Raw genomic sequence first — 12,935 nt, forward strand, 5'->3', positions numbered from 1 at the left:
TAGTAAGAGATGATACTGTGCGCTCCAATAATTTATTGAAAATGCATGAAAAAGCAGCACAGCAGTGTTTTGGATTTTCTTCTGATGTCTGTAGCTAACTCTTAGGTCACAGTGTTCATCCATTTAAGTTTACAGGTCACAAACCTTAGAGTAGAATCTGCGCTATAAAAAATACAACAAAAACGCCTGTTTTTCACCACCTTTCAGGTTATATTGAAGAGGCGTGCATCATCCCCTGCCCTTCAGACTGTAAACTCAGTGAATGGTCCAACTGGTCACGCTGCAGCAAGTCCTGTGGGAGCGGAGTCAAAGTTCGCTCCAAATGGCTTCGGGAGAAGCCTTACAACGGAGGTCGGCCGTGTCCTAAACTGGACCACATCAACCAGGTACTGACAGCCAAACTAATCTACGTGCTAAGACATGCGAGCTGGTGGCTGAGCAGGAGATTAAAGTCAAAACTGAAGCTCTTTTCAGCTCACCATTGTTTAATATTTATGAGCTGAGCTACAATATGTCTGTAGTTATTACAAGTATGCTGCACATTATACATATCCAGCACTAGAGAGAAAGAAATAAATTAATTATTTATGACAATAAACTTGAGTCTGCAGAGCTTTCTCTTACCTTCCACTCATTATTGCTGCAGTCATTTTTTTCTGAGCAGCGACACTGCAAAAAGCAACGGGTGCTATAAATGGATCCCATCCACTGAATTAATGCCCCCAAATGTGCCAGTTGATTCCTTAAGGTTCTCTGATTTGCTCAAATGAAATGCTTTCCAGGCCTTAGAGTATCAGCAAGTACGCCTGGCAGTGTGTGTGAATCTGCTAAGTTCACACAGGTGTTTATGCCACAGGCTTTTCTGATTATGAACTCTTGAATGTTGCATTAATCATAGGTTTTGCACTGTATGAACAGTTGACATCTGCTCATTAATCCATCTGTCTCCTTTTAATCCAACCCGATGCTCGCTGGATGTGACTCATTGCTACAGGCCCAGGTAAGAGTTGCTCTCCTCAGATAATTGCAATGTACTCACAGTGTCACCAGTGTCAGTAGGTCACTGACAGATAAATGTACACACTCACAATGTCATGAATGTAGCTAAACAAGGTCCTATAGGAGACTTGAGTTTTATTTATGCAGACATTTCTCAGTGGCAAAGCTTCTCTGGGGGCAGAAATAATCTCGTTGGCTGAGTTAAACCTCAGAGAGCTGAGCTAAAGAATCACAGTGTATTAGGCAAACCTTAACTGACAAACTTGCATGGCTAAGATGAAATATTAAAAAATAAATATATTTGTAGAGGCGACTTTTTTCATTTTGACCACGAGGATCATATTTGTTAGCTAAGCAAGCCTCTGAGACTTTGCCTGCAGCAAAAAAGTTTAGAAAAGAAACTGCAATCTGCTACATTTGATTTGCTGCTCTATCAACTTCAGAGTGTTTGTTATTTTTCTCAGGTGTATGAGGTGGTGCCGTGTCAAAGTGACTGCAAACAGTACGTGTGGGTGGCCGAGCCGTGGAGTGTGTGGAAAGTCAGCAACGTGGATTTGAAAGAAAACTGTGGAGAAGGTGTCCAGACCAGAAGAGTCAGGTATTTGTCAGATTGCCTGCCATTGTGGCTTTGCTTATTTGTTTTCAGTGTTTACCAAAAAATTTTTATTGTAATTGAGCATGGCATTTATTCAGGCAGGCCACAAAGTTAAGCTCAGCCTCAATCCTGGCAGATCAGCAGATATCAGCTGCAGCCAGCATTAACTGATGACTCAGCTGTTTGTGCTTCACAGCAAATCTCATACAGGGTTTTTTATTTAAGCCACACTGGGGTGGCTACAGTTGCTATGCAAGCCACTTTGCAGCCCACAAACTTTCCAGCTCCTCCTTTCATTCTATGCCTGACTTATTCAGTGTGTTATATGTTGTCACTGATGCTCTGTTCCATATGAGGCTCTCATTACTTATGCAAAGCTTAATGCAGGGGTGTCCAACTCCAGTCCTCGAGAGCTACTGTCCTGCAGCTTTTAGATGCATCCTTACTCCAATATAGCTGAATCAAATGGTTGGATTACCTCTTCAGCATGCCATCAAGTTTGACAAAGGCCTGATAATAAGCCATTCATTTGATTCAAGTGTGTCGGAACAAAGATGCATCCAAAAGCTGCAGGACGGTAGCTCTCGAGGACTGGAGTTGGACATAATGATAGCATAGAGGCCCCACACAACCATAACACCTGTTAAAATCATTGCAGATTTAAATAATCTTATTTTTACTGACTGAATTTTATTTGGTGTCTTTTAGAGTTGAAATAATTACAACCCCACTACAGTTTTAAAATGTGACAAATTGATTCTGCTCTTCTTAATTCAGTTATTCAATAATTGGTGTTCCTATGGCACATCATTAAAGTACACAAACATATGCACATTTTCTGTTTTTGGAAAATCATTATCTGGTACTGATCAGCTGATGAAGTAGATTGAATTACTCAAAACAAAAACATCTTAAAAACAGTGGATTGAAACACACATACATGGGAGCAACTCTGCTTGAAAAGATATCAACATATACAGTCCTGATAATAACCAACCTGGCATCTTAGCATGATTGTTGGTGGTCCATTAAGCTGCTAGAGCGGCTAATGTACAGTCAGAGTGAGTAAAAATGCTAATGACCTCAGCTGAGTTGTCCCTCCTTAGAGCAGGGGAAATTAATACTGTAAATGGCCGACTGGGGTGTAACGAGCTGCAATTTAAATAAAATATTCTGACTGAGGTCGTTGAGGAAATCCAGGTTCTGGTTTAATTGAAAAAAACAATTTACTTTTTACTTATTGTAAAAAATGTTTTTGTTAAAACTTACAATAAAAGTTAAAATAAAGGTGAAACTAGACTTTTTTTATAGACCTGACCTCACCTACTCTGGGGGATCCACCCTGCCGTGTGAGAAGCACATAGGTTGTCAGGTACTTCATGTACCTGTCAGCTCCCTGTCCAGTTAAAACACACTGTCTGACTATTTCTTTCTTTGCACCACAACAGCAGAATTGCTAAAACAAGGTCAAACTCTGGGTGTTTCTTGCCCGATCCCACAGGTGCATGCTCAACACAATTGACGGCCCATCTGAGCCCGTCGAGGACTACCTGTGCGACCCGGAGGAGATGCCCTTGGGGGCCAGGGAAAGCCGGCTGCCCTGCCCTGAGGACTGTGTCCTCAGCGACTGGGGACCCTGGAGTCGCTGCACCCTGGTGAGAGCTGAACCCACATCAGAAAGCAGCAGCTCAGCTGTCTGGCACAGAGCAGATATGGCAGGGTCAGATTTCTGTAAAAGTCCACTGATATGATTTTCTTGTTGGAAAAAATTTTCTGAGGTTCAGGAATTCAAAGCGTGGCTGTACTGTATCATTGTGAGCAGTGTGTGAATCTTTGTCAACAGGTTATTTCTCATCCACCAAGGAGGAATAAAAGAGATATATGAACTGGGAAGAAGGAGAAAAATGGCTTATATATCACCTATATTACACTGTACTCACTGTGCATTCAGCAGGGAGGGAACATGATTTATGATAAAGATTCAGGAGCATGTAGAGCCACACACACACACACACCTGGATATATTTCAGCAGTAATGTAGCAGCAAACATAAAAGCTGAGGCTAAAAATATTGCAGCTAATTTGTGAACATGATTTGGCAGACAACCAAAAATAGTCTTACACAAGACCACAAATTCAGTTTGTAAAAAATTACTTCACTGTAAAAAAGTTATGGTAAATTAAATATAACTGATATTGGTCTACAGCTGAGACAGTTTCCTATTCCATGGTGACTTCATATTTGTAAAAAGACAGCAGCCCCTGCAATCAGCACACACCTACAGGCTGCAGCACACACGCAATGTTCATTCTTTTTGCAAAAACTTCCAAAGGTGTCAGAACATCCTGTTCAACTCCTCCGCCCGACACCTCCGTTTGATGGTAAAAAGCCGCTTTAACTGCTCTGGTTTCACCCGCTGTTCTCACAGCAGCACCCTGGCCATTGTTAATCACACCCCATTCTCTCCCAAAGTGCTTGACGCACCATCTTCCCACAATTCCAGTCTCGACGTGGAGTCTGCAGTGGCACCAGCAGGGCCTCTCACATGTTTTATTCATCATGCCAGCAATGGAGTTATTCAAAAGGCTGTCATTTTCTCCCCCAACTCTCTTCTCTGCGAGCAATGACCGTGTAGAGTCTGGTGATTTACCATTCCAGTAGAATATCTGTTTCAGCCCTCCTGTCAACTCCTGCTGGAACAAAAACATCGAATTCCACATTTTGGGAAAGAAAGAGTCTTATTTAAAGGCATTCCTCCAGGCGTAGGAAAGCCATCGGAGAACATCTTGACATTAACATTTTAAATGAATCGCGGCCCAATAACTTCATAAATAATTCTAACACATTTAGTGCCTTCAATCATCAAAACACATGGACACCATGGCTGCAGGAACGCTATGACTTTGTTCCGGGTCAAGGATATGCCTCCATTCACTTCTTATCACTCGCTACAATATGGCCTGTTTAATCATTTATGCATTCTAATGGCTCAGGTTTTTAATGGGAAGTCTCTGTTTCAGCCCTGTACCAGAAGTAACTATCGAGTGCGGACAGCATACACCATTCGACCCCCCAGCGTAGGAAGAGAGTGTCCAGACACGACCGAAAAGGAGCCCTGCAGCCTTAACCTCAACTGTTTCAACTACTTCTACAACATCACAGGTAAAAGGAAATGTTGAAGAAGCCCAGGTTTATAGCCTAACCCACACTCATTGGTTGGTTTAAAATGGCACACTGAATCTCCCCAAAAAGGATGTACTGATATAAAAGTCAAAGGGCTTTTTTGCTGGTTATTAATAGAGAAACAATCATCAGCTAATAGCAGCTGTTTTTTTTAACAATAATCAGGTGGAGAAAGAAAAGAGTCTTACAGACAGTTCATGGCAGGAAAGGCACAGACTCTTGGGACTATTAATGGTCTGTTGTAGTTACTGCAGTCATGTTGTGTTTGCTCCTTGAGTATTGTGATTGTACAATATGTTTTTATGGCTCAGAACAGCAGGACGCTCCACACATTGTCTTGGAGAAGGTCCTGGCTCACTTGAGCCTTCCAGACTATAAAAGCTAGCCCAGACAAACTGCTAATAGCTGTTTTTTTTTCGTATCTTTTATTTAGACTCCTTCCAAGCCACATACAAAGAGCAGGTTTGTGAATTCCTGTGTCTTCCTCCCCTCACGCAGATGGCTGCCCCTCCCTGAGCCTGATGTTCTTTTTTCCCACTGTTGCCAAAACATTTGCTCATAGGGGATCATCTGATTGTTGGGGTTTACCCTGTTTTCTTAGTATTATTTTAGCGTCTTTACCTTAGAATATAAAGCGCTGAGAGGCAACTGTTGTTGTCATTTGGCGCTGTATAAATAAAATTCATGTTCATGCATGTTCAGGATTTTGGCCTGGGTGTCTCACACCAGAAGTTGCTGTGGCGATGATACATCTAACCAGTGTTAATGTTCAGTTAATATGTGAATGTTTAACAACGCCATGGTGATGTAACTGCGTGGTGGCATGGTGACGCAGGAGTTCCTTAAAATAGTAGAGATGTGCTATTAATCATCAAGTCCTTACTGTGAGAAGTAAAAAGAAGTATTCTGGACTTTTTAGGTTTGTCTGTGTTATTTCACTACATTTCCGAGTGGATGAGGATGATTAACACGGGGATTGTGGCCCCCTGGCAGTCTGCATCATCACGTATTTCCTGAAAATGGCAGCATTGCTGCTGCTTGTGTGATTTCTGGGCTGCTGTCAGTGATGTGAACCAAATCTGAACCAAATCAGTGACATGAAAATCAGCCCCTTAAATGTAAGCCTTAAAATGCAGCATCCATTTCAGATTGAGCCCCTCACGGGATGAGCGATCAATAAACAGCTCATCTATTTTCTTTTTTTCATTATCCTTATCGCTTTTGTTTCATTCTAGTAGGATAATTGCAGACCATGCGGGGTGTTATCAAAACCTTGTATAATGGCAATGTAACGTTAATAGGACTGTTTTGAGTCCAGCTCACAGCTGGTCTTCACAATGCTCGTCTCTAAAAGCCGGCTATTTATTGGTTGGTTGTTTATCTCTTTAGCGCCGGTTTGCACAGGGAGGTTGAATAGGCACACATTAAGTTTGATTTCTCTGCAGCTACAACCATTAAAGCCTGGAAGAGTACAAGTAAACCAGTTGGCTGCAGGCCACTGTGGTTAAATGCCTTGCTCAGTGGCACCTCTGTGTGTGACTGCTTAGAACAGAAAACATTTCTGATTAACTGTAAACAGAAAGATTTCCAAAATAGATTTGAGCTGGCAGCCTACCCGAGCCTCCCCCTCGAATCCTCGGGACATCACAGCTCCACCTCACATGTCACTGAGGTTATGCATTAATGTTTCATTTTGGAAACTGTAAGAAACAATTTCAATAGAAGCGAATAAAAGCAGAGTTTGGCACTCACTTAGTTTGGAAGCCCACCCTCCTGCTCCCTCTGCTCTTTGGAAGAGGTGACACATTATCCCAACTGCTGAGTTCACAGTGGCATGCAGGTATCCTGGGGTATATGTACTTAATATATGAGCAGAAATTATTATTGGGTATTCTTTTTGTTGATGCAGAGATCATCCAAGCTGCTCCTTCCTGCAACGTTTCTCTCCTTTCCTTGCTGCCTTTCTCTCTGTCTCTTACTGTCAGTCTTTCTTGTTGCGATCTCCCTATTTCCAGTCCCCAGAGTGCCACAAAGCTCCTCAGCAGAAGGAGACACAATTTCCCGAGTTGAGCTTGCAAACGAGCTCACTGCAGCTAAAAACAGCCGCTCATCGCACGGCGCTCTTCGTGAGTGATACCTCAGCCTCCCCGTTGTTGCAAGTTTTTTTCTTTTACTTCTTCTTTTTTTTAAGCAGCACTGTGGTTGTTTAAAGGCAGTGAAACCCCAAGTCTGGAATAAAATGCTGCTTTTTCCCTTCACAGAAATAATTTTCTCAGGGTGCCAAGTTCTGCTTCCTAAATCTTTGGATTTTTCTGTTCATATTCAGCTTTTAAATTCTGCTTATTTTTCAAAGGAGGCGACTCAAATCAGACCAAATGGCCACACAACGCAATTCCGCCATAAAAAGACACTAATGGCAGCCAGATTTAATAATAATGGATTGGATTTATACAGCGCTTTTCAAGGCACCCAAAGCGCTTTACAATGCCACTATTCAGTCACTCTCACATTCACACACTGGTGGAGGCAGCTACAGTTGTAGCCACAGCTGCCCTGGGGCAGACTGACAGAAGCGAGGCTGCCATATCGCGCCATCGGCCCCTCTGGCCAACACCAGTAGGCAAGTAGGGTAAAGTGTCTTGCCCAAGGACAGAACGACCAGGACAGAGAGCCCAGGGATCGAACCGGCGACCTTCTGGTTACAGATGCGATTCCCAACCCCCTGAGCCACGGTTGCCCAGGGGGTCCATATTTATTGGATATAAGTGAGATGTTAGAAATCTTAAATGACCTCTTTGCAGGCATCTGTTTTTAAAAGTCATCTTCAACAGCCAGAAGCTATAAAGACTCCAGAAATACAACAAAGCCACACTGATTATTTTTAAAGAGGTGGCAGAAGGAGACGAAGAATGTAATGCCACAAAGGTAATGAGCTGAAGTCAAAGTTACAGTGTGGCAAGTACAAGGCATGCGCACTGCTCTGCTGAGTCATCTGGCAGCTTAAAATGGTTCATTTATATGCTTGGCATGTGTATCCTAAAAGGTCTATGTAGTTTCTGCTCTCTGATGGCTGGGAAATTTTAGTGTGTCAGCAGTGGAGTTAGTAATTAACTTGATCGTGTCGCATTGTGTCAATACGTCATATCAAAAACTCTACCAATTAATTGATGTTTTATATAAAAATCATTGTTCTTGTCCTTGCTGGGAGACTCTGTGTATGAGCGTACTGTATAAAAGCTTAAGGTAAGCAACTTTCAGAGAGGAATGAGACAACATAAAGCGACAATGCATTTTTGTGTGCTCCCCCATAAAAAGCCGAAGACAGACTACGGTTGTTTCTCACTGTTTGGGATTTATTCTCTCTGAAGTGTAAAGACTTTGTGACAGCTGAGGCATTCGAACACTTCTAAACAGCGTCTCCTTATGTTTTGTCCCCTCCACATCATCCCGCTTGAACTGAAAATACATCCAAGTACAGAGGCAGAACACTTGTGAAAGGCTGGTTTCTTGTGACTTCAATGCTTCCTCCTCTTCTTTTCGCTTCTTGCTCTCATCTAAATCATGACACCCTCTCACCTGCCTTCCAGCTCTGCTCGCACTCAGGGTGGTAAAATCAACAGCTGCAACCTGCTGAACGCTGGCAAATATTTGATATGTGGTAAAGTTATGTGCTCTCAAAGCAGGCAGATAACAGTTGTATTGTAAGGGTCATTTAATGCTGTAAAACACAGTGCACTTGATGCCAGGATTACCTTTTACGTGATAGCTTATTAGTGAACGCTGCTATTTAATAACTATATTAATTAAGTAAGTAAAGTAAGTAAAATTTTATTTGTATAGCACCTTTCAAGACAGAAATCACAAAGTGCTTCACAGAAAAGGTAAAACATAAAAACAGAAATCAACCAAAAGCAAGTTTAAAAAGATAGTGGTTTCATTTAAAAAACAGCTAAAAACCTGAGTCCACAGATCTCAGGCTTAAAGGAAGGGAGTTCCAGAGTCTGGGGGCCACAGTTACAAACGCCCTATCACCTTTCGTTTTCAGCCCGTATGCTAGACGACCAGCAAGCCCTGATCACATGACCTCAGGGACCTGCTGGGGATGTAATGATGTAAAAGATCTCTGATATAGGTTGGTGCTTGTCCATGCAGAGCCCTGAATGTCAAAGTCAAAATCTTGAAGTTGGTTCTGAATTTTATGGGGAGCCAGTGCAACTGGATCAGCAGGGGTGTAACGTGGGAGTATTTAGAAGATTTGGTCAGAAGCTTTGCGGCAGCGTTCTAAACAACTTGCAAATGATCTACAGAGGCTTTACTTAAACAAGTGAACAAAGAATTGCAATAATCCAAATGAGATGAGACAAATGCATGGATGACCATTTCTAGTTCTGAGTGTGAAACAATGGGACTCAGCTTAGCAATATTTTTTAAAGGATAAAAACAGGAGCGAACCAATAAATTAGCATGAGTGTCCAAAGTCAGAGCTGAGTCAAAAGTTACACCAAGGTTCCTGATAGAAGGTTTGGCAAATGTCAACCAGTCCAAAGCAGACCCTGACATACCCAATCAATGTCTCAGCCTATCTAGCAAAATGTGATGGTCAACAGTATCAAAGGCAGGCGTCAAGTCCAACATCAGCAAGGCAGAGCATTCTCCTGCATAATTCATCAGGATGTCACTGGAGAGACTCTAATAAGTGCCGTTTCAGTAGAGTGTGCTCTACGAAAACCAGACTGGAATTTATCCAGAATGCTGTGTTCATCTAGAACAGATAGAATTAACTATATTAAATAATCATTAATCAAGTAAGCGCTGTGTTCTGTCACAAACCCGCAGATCCTTATCACCCAGCTTAGCAGTTCCTCTCAGTTATTCGGAGCATTTAGCATCTTTCAGCTCATTATTTTGGTATCCAGCATCCAACTGTGTTTGTGCACTCAGAGAACTCACATCAAGGTTTTGTTTGCAGACTGAGCAGCTGTTTTTGGTGCCAAAAAAGCCTTTGAAAAGCTGCAGAACCACAGAGCTAGCACCTAGCAGGCAAATGTACCAAAGCTGTATAGTAACTAAACAGCCAGAATTTTCTTTAAGTCATTTGTAAAATGAAACTGTGCTGAAATGATTTGTAGAAATTGTGGTTTTGTCAACAAATATAACTCCAAATAAATGCTACTGTTGATTCGCAGCATCTGTGATCGTTTCTACCTCCAAGTTGCGAAAATTACAAATTGAGGACTTGTCTTAAATGAAGACTTTCTCAAGAATTCATTTGAGAATCAAAGAAGAACTATTCAAGTTGATGTGGTACGCTATAATAAAAGTAATCAACTTTAGAAAGAATTTGCATAATGGAATAATCCAACTTTGACACATTTGGGAGAACACAGTCTCAGTTCAATTAAATAGCACATTTAATGCTTTCAGTGCAAATCATATCTATTCAGATCATATTTCAGAACTTATTTACAGTTTCCTTAAAGATCTGGATGCCATGCTTGATTTGTTTGTTGAAGCTTTAGAACAGCTCTTTGTTTTACTGCCAGTGCTGTTGGTAAGCCTTTTGTAGAGTTGCACTCATAAAGTTCAGGGCAACGTTGCAGTGCTGTCTTTGTGCTGGATTATTCAACAGTGTTTATTTTCAGTTATTTGCAGAAAACAAACTGAAATTAGTTATTTAAACCACAGCAGATGCCAAGTCTTTGCATATTTATTCAACTTATTATCTGGTGTTATTTATATTTTCTGTGAGAGAGCCATTGTTGCTCCGAAAGCTTGACATTTTCCATTTTGTGAGTGTGATAAAGAAAAAGGAACAAAGCGAGATTGTTTCTCTATACGACCTTTCCGATTATGTTTCAGGCTACATGTACTGTGTAAAAATAAATCCTCGTAGTATTAAAAAAAACATCGTGCTGGGCATCACTACAAAGTACAAGAAGTTCCCAGGCTGTTGCTGCAGCACAGAAAAAAATGTGCCTGGAGTCAGCATTGAAAATGAAGTTGTACAAACAAACATCAGGACCTGTGTTAGAATCACTACCATCCTTAGAATCTGCATTGTGTCGAATACTCCAAGCATGCTATTCAGCTGGCCCAAATGTAACCGTTCACCATGAACAAACCATCAACAGCCATCAGATCAGGAGTATCCTGTAGCACTTCTGCATTCTCACTGTTGCACATACAAATTTCTCTTCCAGGACTAGACTGTCATTTTCGAGCTTCACTCCTAACACCCTGAACTGTCTAAAGAGGACCCTTTGGAGCCAACTTCTTGACATGAACCAACATGGCAGCTCACAGCTTGTCTTTACAAGAAAGTTTTTTGGCTTTTGGCTTCTTCTCGCCTGCCTTTCTTGGCAGATTTAACTTCTGAATTTCAAGTTGAAGATCCTCCTTTTGACAATGCAAAAAAATCCAGCTTACGTTGCAGGTGGTATTTATATAACAGGACTGCCACTGGGCATTCCAAACACTAGGAAGAGGTATGCCACTGGGTATAAGGTGACTTCTTCAAAGGGGGTCATGGCAAATTGCTGTTCGTAGGCACAAACAGCAGTGCCGTCTTCAGCGGTGATTCTCAATATTTGTGTTAATAATTTTAATGTTAAAACTAGTAAAATTGTGAATATGTTTTGTTTCTCTTCAGACTGGAGTACGTGTCAGCTGAGTCCAAACGCTGTCTGTGGCGGCGGCATCAAAACCCGGATGCTTGACTGCGTTCGCAGCGATGGCAAATCGGTGGATATAAAATTCTGTGAAGAGGTGAGACTGGAAAATCCTTCAGGTGTTTACTTTTGGACCTTCCCTTTTTGTTTCTTGGAAGAATCCAATTTTACTTTCTTTGTTTGACACTCTAATTTCTTTTCTTAATGACGTGATCACATAACTCATTAAAATATATTATCGCACCGTTCCAGTACTATTCAGCCCGAAGCAACATGAAATATTTAAGAATATTCCCATGCAGAGATTGTTGTCGTTGCTTCTGGCTGGGCGTTTTATTCATTCATAATGTGTCAACTCCATGTAATTGTTGCCGGCGGGCTGTGGCAGAGCCTTCCCCACAGCTATTTAACCCTTGGCCCACTTCATCATCTGGCTCATTCACAAAAACACACTGTGTCGGGATGGTTTTCACAGCAGCCTTTATAATCCAATTCAGCTGGCCGGAAACCTGCCCTTTGCCAGAACAGAGACTTCTGGGAGTTGCAGTACTGAGAGGTCAAGTCAGTGTCTGACCATAACAGATTGAGTTTGCAGCGTAATGATTGGTTGTCTGTTATGTGAATGATTTGATGATGTGCTGTTTGAAACATGTGCTGCAGATGAATTTGGAGAAGAAGTGGCAGATGAACATCTCCTGTGTGGTCGAGTGTCCTGTCAACTGTCAGCTGTTGGAGTGGTCGGCCTGGTCAGAGTGTTCACAGACCTGCGGTCTAGAAGGTGAGAATTTCACACACACGTTTTTGTCCCGAGCAGCTTCCAGTGCCATCAAAATCCAGGAGTATGAAATCGGTAACCTTTCACGAACAAGACAACTTTTCTAAACACTGCGCCTCCTTTTCATCATTAATTGCACATTAATCTTACTGATTTACTTCCATTGCTCTTTTCAAGTGCAATAATGAGATTACACTGGAGTAAAGGCAAATGCCAACATAAACAAGTAAACGAGATAAATAAGTTCAGGCAAAATAATGAAGCACATATACGTTTAAGATGGTCTATAAATGTTTTAAGACGTGTTATAAAAGAGGATGCCAGATTGTAAAGTTGCACTTCAGTCTTAATGGCAAATGGCCAAACATAGATTCTTGAATTTGCAACAGACGACTAAAGCTAAAACAGGTGAAACACAGGCTCCTGACGCACACTTGTAATTCACCTGGTAGAGCAGGTGGCCCAGGTACCATGTATCCCATTTGCTGTCTGTCACTCATGCTCTCTCCCCTCACTTTTCTGTCTGTGCTACACTGTCCTATCAAATAAAAAATAATGACCATTTCCAACCACCTTACATTCCTGTTGCTTTATCTATATTTACCATTTATCTGTTGAAAAAACAAGATCCAACTGTGATAACAGAGCTATTATTGTTTTTACCTCCTTAGTCCGTCTTTACTGTAGCAAGAACTGCCAAACAAGCAGTTTTTA

General features: G+C 41.6%; 1 protein-coding gene across 1 annotated transcript in view; it reads left to right on the forward strand.

Annotated features, from left to right (window-relative positions):
• The window catches only part of thsd7ab (thrombospondin, type I, domain containing 7Ab), a 212,502-nt gene that overhangs the window by 162,850 nt on the left and 36,717 nt on the right, over positions 1-12,935 (forward strand). Inside the window, exons 15-21 of the mRNA XM_026184250.2 lie at positions 208-386; positions 995-1,000; positions 1,464-1,597; positions 3,096-3,249; positions 4,616-4,757; positions 11,428-11,543; positions 12,107-12,224. Of these exons, the coding sequence (XP_026040035.1) occupies positions 208-386; positions 995-1,000; positions 1,464-1,597; positions 3,096-3,249; positions 4,616-4,757; positions 11,428-11,543; positions 12,107-12,224 (849 nt within the window). The remainder of the gene's footprint in view (positions 1-207; positions 387-994; positions 1,001-1,463; positions 1,598-3,095; positions 3,250-4,615; positions 4,758-11,427; positions 11,544-12,106; positions 12,225-12,935) is intronic.

This window comes from Astatotilapia calliptera, chromosome 11 (assembly GCF_964374335.1).
Source record: "Astatotilapia calliptera chromosome 11, fAstCal68.1, whole genome shotgun sequence".
In the NCBI taxonomy this organism is placed as follows: Eukaryota; Metazoa; Chordata; class Actinopteri; order Cichliformes; family Cichlidae; genus Astatotilapia; species Astatotilapia calliptera.